General features: G+C 43.7%; 1 protein-coding gene across 1 annotated transcript; it reads right to left on the bottom strand.

The window, feature by feature from the left end:
* Positions 1-1,297: 1,297 nt before the first annotated feature.
* Positions 1,298-4,984, bottom strand: FAM136A (family with sequence similarity 136 member A; the record flags this gene model as incomplete). Its single annotated transcript, XM_084234445.1, has 3 exons — positions 4,858-4,984; positions 3,790-3,930; positions 1,298-1,486 (listed from the first exon to the last, which is right to left on the bottom strand). The coding sequence occupies exons 1-3, from the start codon at positions 4,942-4,944 to the stop codon at positions 1,298-1,300; spliced, it is 417 nt and encodes a 138-aa protein (XP_084090571.1). The 5' UTR covers positions 4,945-4,984.
* Positions 4,985-19,571: the final 14,587 nt, after the last annotated feature.

Below are 19,571 nucleotides of genomic sequence, written 5' to 3'. Positions count from 1 at the left end.
AGAAACAAAATAGTTGAGGAAAAGTTAAATCTTATTTATTTTTTAAAACCAAACCACTAGGAAAATATATCACAGCCTTGAAACAGCAGACACAGGCTATATTATCACTTCAAGTAATAAGTTGGTAAAAAGACTAGGTCTTTATCAAAATAAAGTGCCAGAGCTGGGATAGAACACTGCAGGATGCAAAGGGTCCAGGCATAGTGGTGTTTGGTCATGGAGGGGATGCCCATCCTTTCATGAAAGGAATCACTGCTGCTCATGGGTACCTTAGTTTCCCTGCCTTGACCTTCCTATTGCCAAAGGATTGTGTCATCAGCACTTTAAAGGTGGTTAAGTAAAAGCAATACTGGATTTAGGTTTTCACTGCATTGTTCTGTGAAAAACAGGCTTATCTAAGTCCAGTATTTCATAACTTTTAATTAACCAGCCAATAGTTCCGCTTTCATGTTCATTTTCAGAATCTGGCATACAGCACAATCAAAATGCCTCTTTCTTCAGGGGAGAGTGTCGCTGCAAGACTGTCCTGTCACTCTGTTGTAGGGTGCTTCCCGGCAGCCATTGAGAGGGAGCTCTGCTTCCCATACCCAGCAGGACATCACCTCTCATGTTTTTGCAAGGTCTCCAAGGTGAAAGATGTATATGTGAGAATTTCAAGTAATAAACATCCACATCTCCAGGGCCAAAATAAATCCATAAGAACTTTTCAAAGTTCTTATCTGAACTACCCTCTTTCCCAATTCCATAGCTTAAATAAACTTCATGACCTGGTATATAAAACTAAACCAAGCAACCAAAGATATAGAAACCTTTTTTCTCCCCTTCTAAATTAGTGACCTCATGGATTTTGTTTTATGTGTTGTAGTGATCTTTGTGGTAAATGGGAGGTTGGCAAGAAACAGATATACCTCTCCTCACACTCCACCAGATCACAGGCAAGTTAGAGAAGCTGTCAGATTAGAAGTACCTGTGCACTATCAATATGTGGAGGGCTTTGGCTTGGTGCAAGGGAAATCTCTCCTGCCAGGACAAACACTTGCCACATGATATATGGGCTCTCAAAACCACTCCTGTGCTAGTTCTGATCCAAATTTTAGCACCAGTTTTTTTCTATTTTACTTTATAGGATTAAAAGGTAGTGTTAAGAGACCAGTGTCCAGAGGCAAGTGACATGTGCCTTAAATTTGCTGATGTCCTCAATTTCTTCATTCAAAACTTCACTTAAAAGATCAAAAGTCTCATTCCTCTTTTTAAATAGATTCTTGCCTTCAGCTCTAATGGCCAATGGCAAAGACTTCTATTTCCCAATAGACGAGAGAGACTCTTTCATCTTCTTGGTCATGGTTGGGATGAGATGCATGTGGTCATCCACACACTTGGTCACACAACTTTCCAGCTGCCGCTTGACCTGAAGCTCTTTACTTCCTGCATCTATTGAATCTTTGGCTTTGTCATTGCAATGCATGGTGCACCGGGCCAGGCGGTCCTGTGGCAAGAAGGTAGAGAATGCTGAGAGGCTTCCTTTTACCAAGTGCATACCACACACCAGGTCCTGTGCTACATATTTTGGCTCGACATCTATTATCTTGATTAATTAAGGGAATGAATATCGTGCAATTAACCAAAATTATCCTGATCAAGACAGAGTGGCACTAGAAAGGTCCAGACAGTATTATTAGAAAGTAGGTGAATGACAGAATAAATGGTATAGAAGCCCTTTCTAGGAACTGAGAAGTAACTAGAGGTTACTGTTACTCAACTCTAAGACTTATACACATCTTGATTCTTCAATGTCTGTCCTTGCTATCAAAAAACCCTCAATCCCACAAATATTTGTTGAGCATCTACTATGTGCTGGATAGTCTCCTTATGTTGGGAAATATAATAGATAAAACATAAATTCTGTTCATATGTTCATATGTCTTGAGTTGGACATATGAATCTGGAGATCAGAACTAAAGTTGGTCTAGAGATATGCATTTAGTTGGTCTAGATATGCATTGAGACTAGAGAACACAGTAGAAAAAGGAAAAGGTGTAAGGATAGCACTGGGCACTCCCATACTCAGAAGCTGAGAGGAAATAAACCAGAAAAGGAGGTCAAGAAAGGATGGCTTGAGAGGGAGGTGGAAAACCAGGAAAGTGAGGTATGCAGTGGCCAACTGAATCATGCTTCAGGGATGAGGTGAGTGATCAACTGTGTCATTGTTGCAGAGAGGTTGAGTAAAGATGAGGAATCAGAAATGGTCCTTGGACTTAGCCCCATGGAGGGTGTGGTAAGTGCTGTTCTGGCACAGTGAAGAGTAAGTCTGACTGGGCTGAAACGTCAATGAAGGGAGAAAATTATAAAGCAATTTAAGAATCAAAATTTAAAGACCCGAGTTACAAAATGAGCTGTCAAAATGAACATAAACGTCTTGGAATTCTGTAATGGAAAAGTTAGTCCTAATAGTATCAGTAATTTTGAAAAATTTTGTATAGCGAAATGTCAAAACTGTATCACATTAGATACAATTTTTCCATGTGAGCAGAATCTCTGTCTATGAAAAACTGGTTCAGAAGAAGACTCTACTACCACCAAATTCCAGAAAAGTATATTCAGAGGAAGGGAATAAAATAAAGTTGTAGTTACTCTTTGCTCAGGAAGCTTATGAGGCAGGCAGGAGCGAGCCAAGAGTAACAAGGCTGCCTATAAATGACCGATCTTTAGTGACTCCTGAGTGGTCCTCCCAATGTAGCCAGTAGGGACTGTCCTGGGCAGGTGTTGAAGTCCACAAAATGACAGCAGGATCTTGTCCTAATCTACTATCCTGAGGATTCTGCTAATGTAAGAATGAATTGACATGTTTATGAAAGCTTTATTCTATGTAGTATACATATTATATTTGATGTGTATGGCAAAAACAGCAACAACAACAACAAACTCCACAAAAATCCATCGCTTGGGCCTCCCCTGGTGGCGCAGAGGTTGAGCGCTGGGTTGTGAAGCTGCCAGCAGCCTCTGCAGCGCCAGTTCGATCCCCGGCCACCGGCGAGGGTCCCACATGGAGCGCAGACCTCTCCTGCTGCCCGCCGCTCCCCTCAGCAGTGTATTTCGTCAGTCTGCCTGTTCTGTTCCCTGCTCTGGCTCTGGTGAATTCTTTCACCCTCCCACACTTCTGACTGTACCCAGTGCTTATATAAATAAAATAAATAAATCTTAAAAAAAAACAAAACAAAAACCATAGGCTTTATGAGTGCCCCTTGTAGTTCTCTTTTACATCACTGTTTCTTTTCTTTTCTTTTTTTTTTTTTTAAAGATTTATTGTTTACTTATGCATACAAGAACTGGGGTGTAGGCCAGAGGTGTGGGGGTGTGTGTGAGAGGATTCACTAGAGACAGAGTGGGGAGCAGAACAGGCTGATCTACTGACATACACTGCTGAGGGGAACAGCGGGCCAAACAGGAGAGGTCTGCTGCGCCGTGTGGGTTTTCTCCCTGACCGGGGCTTGAACTCATGTTTCAGTGGCTGGCGATAGCCTGATAGTGCTGAGACCTAACCCTTTGTGCCACCAGGGAAGCCCCTTATAGCATTGTTTCTATGGGAAATATAGAAATGTTAGGGAAATGCAGCAGTTAACCTCCAGGATTTCTTCCAAAATTTCAAGCCCTGTGAAGACTGGTTGGTCATAGGATTGCCACAAATATTAGCAGAAACAAGACACTAAAGCCAATAGTTTTGAATAAATGCTTCTCATCTCCTGCAAAAGAGCAACAGCAAGGACTAGAGTTCTCTGGGTTATTCTTTACCTGGAACTTCTCCAACTCACTGGTCACCAGGGCCTGAGCTTGAGCCAGAGGCGCATGGCAGCGCTCAATGCACTGGTGTACCTGCTGCATGGATGCCTGGCTGTCGTCACAACAGTTGGCACTGCACCGGAACATAAGACCCTGAAGAAAGGGGGAAGCGTGAAGTTAGGTAGGACAGCTTCCTGGGACAGAATGACTATGGAGTGACTATGGAGTACAACAGAGGAGCATTTATATTTGTACATCTCCATAGAATAGACATCAGAATCTTCAAACCATTAATGGGAAATACCCACCCCGCCTAGCAGTGTTTCAGGGCCTTTTTGCTACTAGCTCACCGGCATTTGTTGCATTGACAGCTGGGTGGATGGGGAAGGTGCGGTGGGTCAGATGAACCCGAGGTCTAAAAACTCGGTGCCTACGCCACAGGCTTCTGAGATCAGCAGCCTAGTCATCTACATTCTACCGGGGTCCATTAATCAATGGATCCATTGATCCATTAATCAATGACTCAAGAGGAATGACAAGGGGAACCCACAATCCGGTTAGGGAGGCAGGGCCAAGAGCCACAACACTTTTAGGGGTTCAAGGGAGAAGAGACTATAACTAAACCAGTACGATGTGGAGCGGGGTTCGGGGTAACACAACACGACACGATCTGCCATCGAAGAGGCTGAGCACTTTGGCCTTTCCGGTCTTTCACCTTGACCGTGCCCTTTCAGGGCCTCGGGCTGCTCACCTGCTGACAGGGTGGCGCAGTGTGGGAGGACGATCGCCTCACACCAAGGGTTTTCTAACCCCTGGCCCTGTGGACCTCGCCTCCCCTGCGTTGGCCTAAGTGGAAATTGGCCGTGCGTGTGGCTAGGGCGCACGGATTTCATCCGCTCAGTCGAGCTCCAGAAGTTGTGTGAGCAAAGGGCGAGTGCCCCGCGGCGACCCCGGGACGCCCGACTTGGGTCCGCCGGGCGGGAGGGAGACAGCGACGCGGGGCATCTCGCGGTGGCGGCGGGAAGGGTCTGGAAATCGAGGCCAGCCAGAGCTCCCCCCGGGCGGGCACCCGCCCTCTACCTGCATCTTCCGGATGTTCTCCTTCTCCAGGCTCTTCACCATGGAGTCCACCGCCTCCTGCACACGGAGCTGCTGCAGCTCCGCCATGGCGACCCCGCGCTGCTCCCCGCCGCGCCGGCGCCCACATGGACTCCCGCGCTCGGGCCCGCCCCCTTGCCACCGCTTCCCGGGTCACCACGGCCCGCCCTGCCTGGGCCTACGCTGCCGCCTGGCGGCCAAGAGGAGCAACTGCACCGGGCTGCCGCCCTGCCGTCTCGCTCCGGTCCCGGCTCGGTCCAACCCGGTCGTCGTGGCCTGGGGCAGGGGAGGGGTCTCAAACGGATCTCTCAGCGACTATGGTCCGGTGCCTGCCTTTGCGGTGCGAGCACTACGGTGGCCTTTCAGGCCCCCACTTTTCCTTCCTCCTTTATATTTTAAAGAAATAATAAATATAATTAACATATGGATAAATGCCCAGATTTTAGGTGTACAGACTGACAAATTGTAACAAACCTTGCCCCTTCGCCTCCTATCCCCCGCCCCCCCACATCAGGCAACAACTTTCTTTCGTTTCCCGTTTCCTTTTTCTCTTTCTAGACTTTCATATCTTTGTTCTTTTTCAGTGTGTAGTTTTTTGTGGGTGTCTGAATTCTTAGCCTAAGTTTTTGAGATTGAACTGTGTCATCGGTTTCTTTTTTCTGCCAAATAGTATTCTATTGAATGAACATACCCCATTCACTTTTCATTCCCCTGTTGATGGACATTTGGGTCTTTTCCAGTTATTAGATTTTATCATCAAAGAGGGGATTATGAACATTCCAGAGCAAGTCTTTTATAGACACAGATTTCCATTTCTCTTGGATAAAGTACTAGAAGTGAACTTGATAGATGGTTCGTTGATAGATGTGTGTTCATGCATTTGTTTCTAGTCAAAATTATTAACCTCAGAGGCTGTGCAGGGGCTATAGATTCAATAGACACAGAAGCACTTACATGCTAGCAATACCAGCGTTTCTGAGCTGGAACAGCGCTTTCTGGAATGGCCTTGCTCCTGCCCCCTACTTTACTACAATATACATTTATTTATTGAACACATACTGGGTGCCAGCAGTCATGTGGTTCTGTGTTAGGGGTGGGGGCTCCCAGGGGAGCATCAGTGAAGGAGAAGGGGGCAGACATGTGCTATAAGAGCTGGTTTTGCTGGGGAGAATGAGGTGAGCCATTTAGGTGTCTACTTAGGGAAGCTTTCTTAGAGGAGACCAGGAGCAGCTGTTTGCCTGGCAGACAAGAGGATGAAGAGAATGCCAGGCACGGAGAGCTACTTTGAACAAATGGAGTATAGAGAGCATAAAGCTTTTTTTTTTTTTTTAAAAGATTTATTTATTTATGCATACAAGAGCCGGGGTATAGGCCAGAGGTGTGGGGTGGGGGGGCGGTGAGAGGACTCACCAAGACAGAGCATGAAGCTTTGAGGAAGCCAAGTGGTTCTATTGTCTGGGAGCCTAAAATAGAAAAGGAGACTGATGAATGAATGGACAAAAGGAAAGGGGCCCTGGCATTGGGATTTAGGCATTTGCTGCCTTTGGGCACAAGATGGCAGGAGCGCTCTTGTTTGAGAGCAGTGGGACACTTGCCTCAATCCAAAGTCCTCTGGAGAAAATTAAGTCCCAGACCTTCTTTAGTTCACCTGCAGGCATCCAAGACCTAGCGGTTCAAGACAGCCTTTTCACAAGTCAGGTGACTCCCAGCAGTTGCTGGAGCCAGGCGTGATGCCAGCTATTATTATAATGTGTGATATTTTTTATACGGTTTCTCTTGTTTAATTCCCAAACAATACTATCAAGTAAGTGCTTTGTTATTCACTTTTCTCCCTCTAAGGGCAGAAAATAGAGGCTTTGGGAGGCGAAGTCACTTGCCAGGAGTTGCACATTTAGAAGTTAAAATTGGTGGAGCTGGCATTTCAATCCAGATAAGCTGACCCTACATACAGAAATAGGAAATCTCTGTCATTACTGATTTAATGTTTATATTTATGGCTTCAATCTAACAGAGTTCTTTCTTTCTTTATGGCACAAACTAGAACTCTTCACATTTACCTGATATTTCTAAAATATCAGACTGAATCTCTCCAGCAAGTCCTACCTGTTGGAGGCCAGTTTATCACGATCAAATGAATTTAAAAGTGCTTGAGTAATGTAACCTTGTTAGTGTGTGTGTGTGTTTACACAATGAGTGATTCTTTAGGGACTTATGAAAAATGATTCCTGATGGCAGTTGTCTTTGAAAACCAAATAAGAATCATGGTGGAGAGAGTTAAATTTCATTTTAAGAAGCTCATATACCTGTTTGTGTTGTTATTCTTGCTTTGGGAGTAGAAAATGAGGTTGTGGGGCCTGAGATCTTGTCTAGCCCAAGCCTTGGCTGACTCACTGGTAACAAATCAGGATCCTGGGTGGTCATTTACGTAGCTGGATCCTTCCCCACTTCTCCTGCACCCCGTACTGTGAACTCAGCGCCTTGTGGTGGCCAAGAACAGCCAAGCCACTCTGCCAGAGACTAACAGTGGTGCTAGATAGACCAGGACTCTTTCCTATTTACTTACACACAGGATGTGGGTGGGAGGAGTGGGGCCTGGGACGATGATCCGAGGAAGTGAAGTTTGTTCATTGCTGCCACTTTGTCTTAAAATTTCTGATTAGCAATGCATGACAGCCAGAAATCCAGCTATGGCCAACCCTGTTTGAGGAGTTACAGATAAACCTTTCTGGAACAAACAGATGATTTAAAAAGCAGTTCTTACCTTATCACTTTTTTTTAATTTCTTTTTTTTTAAAGATTTTATTCTTTATTTATACAAGAACTGGGGTACAGGTCAGAGGCGAGGGAGGGTGAGAGGATTCACCAGAGACAGAGCAGGGAGCAGAACAGGCAGACTGATGAAAAACACTGCTGAGGGGAGCAGTGAGCGCGGCAGGAGAGGTCTGCCACGTCATGTGGGTTTCTCCTTGGCCGGCCAGGAATCGAACCCGCGCTGCAGAGGCTGAGGACAGCTTCACAGCACGGCGCTTAACCCGCTGCGCCACCGGGGAGGCCCTGCCTTATCACTTTTTAGTCATCATATTCTTTTAGTAGATTAGGAAGCCTTGCTGGGAAAAAGAATACCATTCTCTAAAGAATGGAGAATTCAGTTTTTCGGAGGTCACCAAAACGTTTATTAAAATACCTTTGAAGCTTTGGTGGAATGGTTATTTTATATATGTTTATATTATTATTATTAAAATAAATTTCCCATATGTGCACATTTCATTTACCCTCCACCAAACTACCCATGCATTTTTATCTTATTAAAAAAAAGACAAATGTTTTATCATTATTAATAGCCTAATAATCTATTCTCATCTCTCTACTCAATTTTTAGTACCACCACCATTATTATTATGGTTATTGTTATTAGCCTAATTACAGTACACATTCCAGTTGAGTGGTATATTCCTTATTGGTCTATAGAATATAGTTTCATAATGAGCTCCTTGTTATCTGTGTGACAAATATTTCTCCTACTTGGTAACTTGCCTTTTCACTTTTAAAATACTATTTACTGGGCCTCCCAGGTGGCACAGCGGTTGAGCACTGGGTTGCAAAGCTGCCCGCAGCCTCTGCAGCGCCGGTTCAATCCCCGGCTGCTCCCTGGCCACTGGGTGAGGGTGCCACATGGCACACAGATCTCTCCTGCCACCCGCTGCTCCCCTCAGCAGTGTACTTCAGTCCTTCCGCCTGCTCTACTCCCTGCTTTGGCTCTGGTGAATTCTCTCACCCTCCCGCGCCTCTGACTCTACCCAGTGCTTGTATAAATAAATAAATAAATCTTTAAAAAAAAATACTACTTACTGATGACAGAAACCCTTAATTTAAATATAGTCCTTTTTATAAATTTTTCCTTTTTGTGGTTTATTTAAAAATCTCTCCCAACTTCAAGGTCATGAAGTATTCTTGAGTTATTATAAAATTATATTTATTTGTAGTCAATCTTTTTTCTATGTTGTATGTTCATTTTAAGGCTATAAATGTTCCTCATATACTGATTTAGCTACTACCACAAATTCTGATATGTTATTTTTGTTTAAACGTTTTAAATTTCCATAATGAATTCTTTTTTTTTAAAAAATGATTACCTTTATTATTATTTTTAAGATTTATTTATTTATGCATATAAGAACTAGGGTGCAGGTCAGAGGTGCTGGGGGCTTGGTGAGAGGATTCACTAGAGACAGAGTGGGGAGCAGAGGAGAAGGATCTACTGAAATACACTGCTGAGGGGAGCAGTGGGTGAGACAGGAGAGATCTGCTGTGCCATGTGGATCAATTCCCTGGCCAGGGATCTAACGTGAAGCAGTGGCTGGGGATAGTTTGATAGCACTGAGACTTAATCCCATGAACCACCAGGGAGGCCCCTCCATAACGAATTCTTTGTCCATGGGTTATTTAGAAATGGATGTCTTATTTTCCAAAACTATAGATTTTTTTGGGTAACTTTTTTGTTATCAGTTGCAGATGGGACTGTATTATGTACAAAACGGATGTGACCTGCTCTATAGCCTCAAAAAAATAAAAAACTTTTTCCAAATGCTCCCTCTCTACCCCATAAATTCCTCTGTCATATATTCTCTTAGCACCTCCAATTGTCTATGACAGTGCCCTTCACTGCTGCTATTAACTTGTTCCGTATTTGTTTTCTTTGCTAGATTAAAACCTCTGTGAGGACCATGACAATGTCTATCTTTTAGTTGCTTTTCCTAACTTCTTTACTTAGTGTCTGGCACATACCAATCACTCATAAAGGTTTGTCTAATGAGTGAATACATTTATTTATTTTACTATATGTGTAATTAACCAAAAAATATTTGGAAAGCAGAGAAAAGCAATAATAAATAAATGAAAAATTTAAATCTGTACTACTATCATAGTATTTTAAATACCACTGTTGACATTTTATTTTTTTTTTGCTTTAAACATGATGAACATTTACTTCTCACATATCATTTAAAGGTGAGAATCTGGGATTTATGTGGAAGATAGCTCCAGGATTCTAGTCATCATTCAGGGGAATGGGTTCATACCTTTTCAGATGAACGCCCCCATACCACATCCACCACCAAACCACCTGTACTCCTTCACCATAGACCCTTGAGCCTGCTCTCCCCTTTGTTCCCCACCCCACCCTCCCTCGGTAGTCTAAATGCTTCCTGGGTTTGTTTTGGTTCCGTTTTGTCTGTTCTTTTGTTTTGTTTCTCTGTATTCTACAAATCAGTGAAATCATCCAGTATTTATCTTTCTACTTCTGACTTATTTCACTTGGCATAATCTCTTCCAGTTTCATCCGTGTTGTCCAAGTGGCAAGATTTCATCTCTTTTTATAGCTGAGTAGTATCCAGTGTGTGTGTGTGTGTGTGTGTGTGTGTGTGTGTGTGTATCTATATATGCATAGTCATTCGTCTGTGTTGAACACTTAGCTTGCTTCCACAACTAGGCTACTGTAAACAGTGCTACAATGAATACAGGAGTGCATATGTCCCTTTGAATTAGTGTTCTTGCATTCTTTGGATAAATACTGAGAAGTAGAATTACCAGATCACATGGTATATCTATTTTTAATATTTTGAGGAACCTTGATATTGTTTTCTATAGTGCCTGGATCAGTCTACATTTCCACCAACAATATGAGGGTTTTTTTTCTCCATAACCTCACCAGCATTTGTTGTTTCCTTCCTTCCTTCCCTCCTTCCTTCCTTCCTTCCCTCCCTTTTGCTATAATCCATCCTCACAGGTGTGAGATAGTATTTCATTGTGGCTTTGATTTGTATTTCTCTCATAAGTGATGACAGGCATTTATTCATGTGCCTGTTGGCCATCTGTATGCCTTCCTTGGAGAAGTGTCTACTTAGGTCTTCTGCCCATTTTTTTTAAAGATTGATTTATTTATGCATACAAGAGCTGGGGTACAGGACAGAGATGTGGGGGGTGAGAGGACTCACCAGAGACAGAGCCGGGAACAGAACAGGCAGACTGACTGAAATACACTGCTGAGGGGAGCAGCAGGTGAGATAGGAGAGGTCTGCTGTGCCATACGGGTTTCTCCCTGGCCGGCCGGGGATCGAACTTGTGCTGCAGAGACTGTGGATTGCTTCATAGTGTGGTGCTTAACCACTTGCGCTACCAGGGAGGCCCTTCTGCCCATTTATTGACTGGGTTATTTGCTTTCTTTTTGTTGAGTTGTAAGAGTTCTTTGTAGATCTTGGATATTAATTCCTTGTCAGATGTATGATGTACAAATATTTTCTTCCCCTCGGTAGGATGTCTTTTCATCTTAACGATAGTTTCTTTCACTGTGCAGAGGCTTTTTAGCTTGATGTAGTCCATCTGTTTATTTTTACTTTTGTTTTCCTGCTGTTAGTGACAAGTGCCCATAGACATCACTGAAGTGAGTCAATGTTGTAGTGCTTTTCCTATGTTTTCTTCTACTTTTTTCTAGCTCCTTGTCTAGGAATTGAATTCATGTCAAGAGCGTTGAGACTTTAACCCCTCTGCCACCAAGGATGCCCCTTAACTTTCCTTTTTAAAAGAAAATAAAATTCCACTTCATCAGGAAGAAGCAGTTTTAGAGGTTAAGTAAATTGTCTAAGGTCACATAGCTAAATCAGTGGAAATGAGATCTAATGGACTCTAAACCAGACACATTCTACTTTACTATATTGAACTAACTTAGTGTTAAAATTGTATCAAGGCTTATGTCAATGGGATCATTTCTTACAGCATATGGCACTCTGCTGGGTAGGTGTACCTGCGAAATACCTAGTGAATTAATTTGTCCCAATTTGCAGGAGGTGGTCAGGGTAGGGTGTGGGGTGAGTGGGTGGGATCATCACTGTTGGATAATTTAAAAAATGTTTACAAAATGCCATTTTAGTTAGTTTATTTTTTTTAAAGATTTATTTATTTATGCATAATAGAACTGGGGTACAGGCCAGAGGTGTTGGGGGGTGAGAGGATTCCCCAGAGACAGAATGTGGAACAGAACAGGCAGATTCACTGAGATACACTGCTGAGGGGAGCAGCGGGTGAATAAGGAGAGGTCTGCTATGCCATATGGGTCACCTCCCTGGCCGGGGATTGAACTCGTGCTACAGTGGCTGTGGATGGCTTCATAGTGCTGTGCTTAACCCCTTGTGCCACCAGGGAGGCCCCCAAAATGCCATTTTAATATTCATTTCAACATAAGAGTTTAAATAGACTGCATGCTTCTTTTGTTAAATATCTATTTCTTTCCATCCCCCCCCCCCCCGCAATTTATTTCGAGAAAATTCAAACTTTGATTGATATCTGTGAGATATCCAAGTGGATTAAAAGTGTGAGATTGAAGCTCTGGAGCTCAAAGTAAGTCTCATATATGGAAAATCTTAGAAAAATATTTCTTTTTTTTTAAAGTTTTATTTATTTATGCATACAAAGACTGGGGTACAGGCTAGAGGTTTGGGGGGTGAGAGGATTCACCAGAGACAGAGTGCGAAACAGAACAGGTGGATTGACTGAAATACACTGCCGAGGGGAGCAGTGGGCAAGTCAGGAGAGGTCTGCTGCACCATTTGGGTAGCTCCCTGGCCCCAGATGGAACTCTGTGCTGCAGAGGTTGCGGATAGCTTCATAGGTTGCGTCTTGACCCTTTGGACCACCAGGGAGGCCCTGTTCTACATTTGCTCTCTCTTTCTCTTCACATATTCTCTTTTCTAGACTACTTGAAGTGTCAGACAGTATGACTTTCCCCCCAATTACTTCAGTAGAAGTATTATTTAACAGGATCCATTGGTATCATCTGACAGGAGATCACAGTAAAATCTCTCATCATCCTCAAAAATCTACTTTGTGTGGGCCTCCCCGGTGGCGCAGCGGTTGAGCGCTGGGTTGCGAAACTGTGCACGGCCTCTGCGGCGCCGGTTCGATCCCCGGCTGCTCCCCGGCCACCGGAGGAGGGTCCCACATGGCGCGCAGACCTCTCCTGCCGCCCGCTGCTCCCCTCAGCAGTGTACCTTGGTCCTTCTGCCTGCTCTGCTCCCCTCTCTGGCTCTGGTGAATTCTCTCACCCTCCCGCGCTTCTGACTGTACCCAGTGCATGTATAAACAAAACAAACCAGCAAACAAATAAATAAAGCATGCCTCTATTAAAAAAAAAAATAAAGTTAAAAAAAAAAATCTACTTTGTGGGTGGGTTCTTTCTTTTTCCAGTCAAAACACAAATAAGGATCACAGATTGCTTTAGTTATTATTTTTTTTTTGGTATCCTTTAATCTGGAACAGTCCATCACATTAAATATCTTTTATGACTATGACTTTTTTTAAGACTTAAGACTATTTTTAAGACTATTTCACAATCAGCATTTGCCTGTGTCTGCATAGGATTCAGGGTAAACATTTTGGGCACAAATTCTACATATGATGCTGTGTACTCCGGCTCTTATATCTTAATCTCACAAAGTTGACTCTATATTAATTCTTCTACTTTTATTTGCAATTTTCTTTCTTCTTGTTCTGTTAGAAACATTTGGTCCTTTCCCTTTAGGATGCTCTTTTATCGCTCTTTTGAAGATCTTTTTTAATCTTTGGGTCCTAACTCACTAGTGTATAGAGAAATACATTTAGGGGAGGCTCCCTGGTGGTGCAAGGGGTTAAGATGCAATCTATGAAGCTATCTGCAGCCTCTGCAGCACGAGTTTGATCCCCAGCCAGGGAGCTACCCACATGGCACAGCAGACCTCTCCTGACTTGCTCGCTGCTGTCCCCTCAGCATTGTATTTCAGTTGATCTGCCTGTTCTGTTCCTCACTCTGTCTCGGGTGAGTCCTCTCAACCCCCACACCTCTGGTCGGTACCCCAGTTCTTGTATGCATAAATAAATAAATCTTAGAAAAATACATTTAGGGGATTGTCACTAGCAATTTAAAGAATAAAGAATAGACTAGAATGAAAGAGAAAATATCAGAATGTCTCATAGAGGGTAAGTTTTTTTTGTGATCCCTTATAGATACATATATGTGTGTACACACACATTCATATACATATACATACATACATTTATATGCATAGATGATACATAATATCATATTTCTTTTTAAAAATTTTTTTTAAATATTTATTTTTATTTTTTATTTATACAAGCGCTGGGTACAGTCAGAAGCGCGGGAGGGTGAGAGAATTCACCAGAGCCAGAGGGGAGAGCAGAGCAGGCAGAAGGACCGAAGTACACTGCTGAGGGGAGCAGCGGGCGTCAGGAGAGGTCTGCGCGCCATGCAGGACCCTCCTCCGGTGGCCGGGGAGCGCCCTAACCGGGCGCTGCAGAAGCTGCGGGCAGCTTCGCAACCTGGCGCTCAACCGCTGCGCCACCGGGGAGGCCCAAATCATATTTCTTACTATGGGTAATGGTCAAAGAGTTTGGGAAGTCTTGCACTGAAGCATTGCGTAGGACTCACATCTAGGTCTGTTGAAACACAAGTCTACAGTCTTAGCCTGAGGATCAAACTCTTCTGTGTTCTCATCTTCTGTATTTCAGTGAAATCATGGACACAGTCAATCCCCCTTTTCCCTCTTACCTGCTCCCTTTTATCCATTGTGTATGATACTGTTAGCTCGCAGGGGTGTGGCAGCTGGCTGTGAGTTAGTGTTTTGAGGTATGAGGTAAATAATTATTATTTTTGGGAATCCTGTATTTCCCTCTCTCCCACTCTTATTACTGTGGTTATCATAGCAAAAACAACAATAATAATGACAATAATAATAATTTGTGAAGCCTACTGTGGGCCGGGCTTTGAGAGCAGGAGTGCTAAGGAGCTCCCGCAGGAAAGGCCTCTGTAAGGTGGTCAGTTCAGCCTGGAGGAGATCAAAGTCATGGGGTCACACAGTTTATTTATTTATTTATTTTAAAGATTTATTTTACTTATGCATACAAGAACTGGGGTGCAGGCCAGAGGTGTGTGTGTGGGGTGAGAGGATACACCAGAGAGAGCGGGGAGCAGAACAGGCAGATCTATTGAAATACACTTCTGAGGGGAGCAGTGGGAGAGACAGGAGAGGTCTGCTGCACCATGTGGATTGCTCCCTGGTCAGCCAGGGATCAAACTCATGCTGCAGTGGCTGCCTATTGCTTGATAGCACTATCTTTAATCCCTGTGCCACCAGGGAGGCCCATATCACACAGTTTATAACCCAAAATGCTCTGTTTCTCTGATTGTGGATACTTTGATTGAAAATTTGGAACTTGCTGATCTTAGGCTTTTCTTTCTATAGTTTCTTTACTAACAGTAGTGGGATTGAATTAAACCCTCTCTGTGGAACATATTTTAAGTTACCCCAGGAAGAAATCTAGATTTCAGTTAAGAAGGCGATGAAGGAAACATGTAGTAAAGAACTTGACAGTCAGGGGCATTTATTATACAAAAAGTGAGTTCTCGTGGCCACAGAGGAAAAGTTTGGGAAAGAGAAACAGAAAAAGCTGAATAAGGGAATGAATAAGGGCATGGAAATCCCAAGAGGTAGGGTGAGGTGATGACATTACCAGAGAAAAGAGATGGCAAGTGCTGTAGAGTTACGCAAGTGAGGAAGAGTGAGCTTAGCTGGCCGCTGAGGACAGGACACAAACCCAACAGGTTCTTGAAAGTCCATATTCATGGGGAGCACTGCCTGGTATGAAGCCCCTTGGGCGGTGTGTGTGCCACCCATTGCAGCTATAGAGAGGTACCCTGAAAACAAAGCAATTCACAAAGGCTACAAATAAAAAGGCAGCCTGGCAAAGGCAAACTAGCAAACAATAAACCAGGGATTGCACTATTAGTACCAGCAAAAGTGAATCGAGATATTAGACCTTCAAGGAAAACAGAAGTCCCATCTCTAATAAACCCAACTCTGATTAGCTGATGTTACCAAGGGCATTTATTCATGTCATCAAAGCAAAGCAAGAGGGCCTCCCCAGTGGCGCAGCAGTTGCGCGCTGGGTTGCGAAGCTGCCCGCAGCCTCTGCGGCGCCGGCCGGTTGGATCCCCGGCTGCTCCCCGGCCACCGGAGGAGGGTCCCGCATGGTGCGCAGACCTCTCCTGCCGCCCGCTCCCCTCAGCAGTGTGCTTTGGTCCTTCTGCCTGCTCTGCTCCCCGCTCTGGTGAATTCTCTCACCCTCCCACGCTTCTGACTGTACCCAGTGCTTGTATGTATAAACAAACAAACAAATAAATAAATCTTAAAAAAAAAAGAAAAAAAAAAAAGAAAAGAAACAAAGCAAAGCAAGAGCCAAAGACAGAGCTAATCTAAGGACCCCAGGGAAGTCTATATGCTTTCCCTTCTCGTCTCCCCATCTCTTAGGATGTTGGGCCCTCCTTCCTTCCTTCCTTCCTTCCTTCCTTCCTTCCTTCCTTCCTTCCTTCCTTCCTTCCTTCCTTCCTTCCTTCCTTCCTTCCTTCCTTCCTTCCTTCCTTCCTTCCTTCCTTCCTTCCTTCCTTCCTTCCTTCCTTCCTTCCTTCCTTCCTTCCTTCCTTCCTTCCTTCCTTCCTTCCTTCCTTCCTTCCTTCCTTCCTTCCTTCCTTCCTTCCTTCCCTCCTCTCCCCCCACCCCCGCACATTCATTCTTTCATTCAATTGAGGTAACATTGCTTTACATGGTTGTTTATGTATTTGAACTATAGGATCTTCCCCTGCAGGTGTTGTTACCACACTGCACCCACCACCATTGTCTCCCTTCCCGCCTTGCTCTGCTCCTCCCTTTCGCCCTCCCCCTCTGATAGCCTCAGTTCTACGTTGCCTCTATTTTAGCCTCTGCATGAAGAACATGGATTTAGGCAACTTGAGGGCTCCATCCTTCCAGATTGTGACCAGAAAAGAAAAGAGAGCTGACCTGTTGGCTCTTATGAAAAAAGTCCAGGGAATGAACTCTGGGCTGGCTTGGGTGGCAGGTAAGCCCTGGTCCAGTGCCTTCCAGAGGTGACTGAGACTCAACTCAGCCTCAAACATGTGCCCTGTGGTCAAGGCTGCAGGGTCTCTTACCAGAAAAGGGGTGAGAAGAGGGTGGATGGATAGAAAAAACAACCACTACCATAAATAAACAAAATAACAACACATTGTTATTAAAAACAAGACAGCAATTCAAATAGATACCACAGTTAGTCCCATACAGATAAAACAGGAACTTAATCAAAACAGTAATCAAAACAGGAACTTAAACATAGATAAAACGGAGAACAAAAATAATTAGGAGCCTATTATGCACAATGCTATGCCAATATGTTTTAAAACCTTGATAAAATTTTTAGGATAATATAAATTATCAACATGTTCAGGAAGCTTTTTTTTCCATTAAACTTTTATTGATTTGCCATTCATTTACAAGCAAAACATGTGGGAATGCAACTTTCCATTATAACGCGTATACATGCTTCCCTTGCCTTTCACCGAAAGTCCAGTGCCAGTACATGATTACCTTACCTCCTCTGTGCCCTCCCCCGGCCCTGCTCCCTGCGGAAACTGCCACTCACAGAGTCTAAGAGTTATTTTTGTGTTTTGCCAGTTTATTTTCTTTGGTTATTTATTGTACAAATGAGATAAACTATCTGGTAACTGTCTTTCACTTTTTTTTTTTTTAAGATTATTTATTTGTGCATACAAGAGCTGGGGTACAGGGTACAGACCAGAGGTGTGGGGGCTGAGAGAATTCACCAGAGACAGAGTGGGGAGCGGAACAGGCAGACTGACTGAAATACACTGCAGAGGGGAGCAGCGGGCCAGACAGGAGAGGTCTGCTGTGCCATGTGTGTTGCTCCCTGGCCAGCCGGGGATCGAACTCGTGTTGCAGAGGCTGTGGATTGCTTCATAGTGCAGTGCTTAACCCCTTGTGACATCAGGGAGACCTTGTCTTTCACTTTCTGGCTTATTTCACTTAGCATAATCACTTTAAGGTACATCCATATTGTCCCCCAAATCACCATTCCATCTTTTTAAATAGCTGAGCAGTATTCATTGTGTATACATACCACAATTTCTTTATCCAGTCATCTGTTGGTGGGCATTAAAGTTGGCTCTGTATGTTGGCTGTTGTGAATAAGCTCCTATAAAAAAGGGGTGCATAAATATCTTCATAGTGTTTTCATATTCTTTGGATCAATACCTGGGAGTGGCATTGTTGGATCATAGGGTATTTGTTCAAGAAGCTTCTTGAATAGTTGAGTTATTTAAAGTTTTCAAAAGAAAAAATTTCCATAATATATAAAATGTTAGGTAGCAGATAATTTTGTTACATTTTACAAATTTAGCATGATTCAAAGATAGAAAGGAAAACAAAACATCCCCCAAACAAATAAAGTGGTAGCAAACTGTAGGCTAATTTAATAAATGAATCTGGATACAAAACACTAAGTAGAATACTTTTAAATAAAAACAAGGAGTATATTTAAAGAATAAGTTCTGTGTTCAGGTAAAGTTTATTGCAGCAACAATGCGGACATAGTTCAGCATAAACAGATTTATTAATGTAAATTATTCATTTCATTACAAGAGCAGATGAAAGGTAGAAAAGTGGTCATTTCATAGTTAATATATATATATATATTTAAAGATTTATTTATTTAGGCATATATGTATGGAGCACAGGCCAGAGATGCAGGGGGTGAAAGGATTCACCAGAGACAGATTGGGGAGCAGAACAGGCAGACTGACTGAAATATACTGGTGAGGGGTGCAGCAGACGAGTCAGGAGAGGTCTGCTGTGTCATGTAGGTAGCTTCCTGGCTAGCCAGGGATAGAACTTGTGCTGCAGAGGCTGTGGACAGCCCCATGGTGCTGTGCTTAGTCCCTTGCGCCAACAGCAAGGCCCTCACAGTTGAAATATAATCAAAAGAAGTTCATGCTTAAAATCCAATCTTCCTATTACATTACTTTGAATATAAGACAAAACTCCTTAGAACTCAGGTCCTGTATGGTGTGCTGCTCCTCTTTCTATAAGCTGATCTTCTTTGGTGCTTTGCTTGGAGGACTGTGCTCCAGTCCCACCGGTCTGTTTTGTTTTTAGTATGCACCACACTGCCATCCGTCACAGAGGCTTTGCACACGCTGTTCCCTCTACCCTAAGCCTCCCTGGTGGCCTAGGGGTTCAGTGTCAGTGCTATAATTGTTAGGGGGAAAGGATGTTCTGAGCTAATCCATACAGGCTTTGTGGACTCCACCCCGACTCCAGACCAAAGCCATCAGGACATTGGGAAAGACAAATCCTATCACCATCAAAGGGAAGGTGGCAGGGACCTGAGGGTGGAGTTAAACAGCCAGGGTTGTTACAAAAAAACAAACACGTGGGCCTTGGAGGGGTTTGCTCTCTCGCTCCCTCCTGGCTTCACAGTTCCTGGCTCGCGGCCAGCTCTCAGAGTACCATTTGGGATTCCAGATTGGCGGATCGGGTAGGACGCATTTAAAACTTTGTCTCCCACTTTTCTCCCTGAGTTGTACATTTCCTCATTTGCCCTTCCGTTGTAAATAAACCTTTTATTAACCTTTCGTGTGTGCCTGCAGTAGAGTATTGATAAGTCCTTTTAAGTGCGCGGGTGAGGACCCACAGTCAGGCAACCTGTTTTGTATCAGGGCTGCCCTATAACATTACCACTAGGGCCTGAGTTTGATCCTCAGCCAGGGAGCTAACCCACATAACTCATTTCCACCAGCT

The sequence above is a fragment of the Talpa europaea genome (genome assembly GCF_964194135.1).
Source record: "Talpa europaea genome assembly, chromosome: 6".
Taxonomy (NCBI): Eukaryota; Metazoa; Chordata; class Mammalia; order Eulipotyphla; family Talpidae; genus Talpa; species Talpa europaea.
This window is presented reverse-complemented; position numbering and strand designations above follow the sequence as displayed.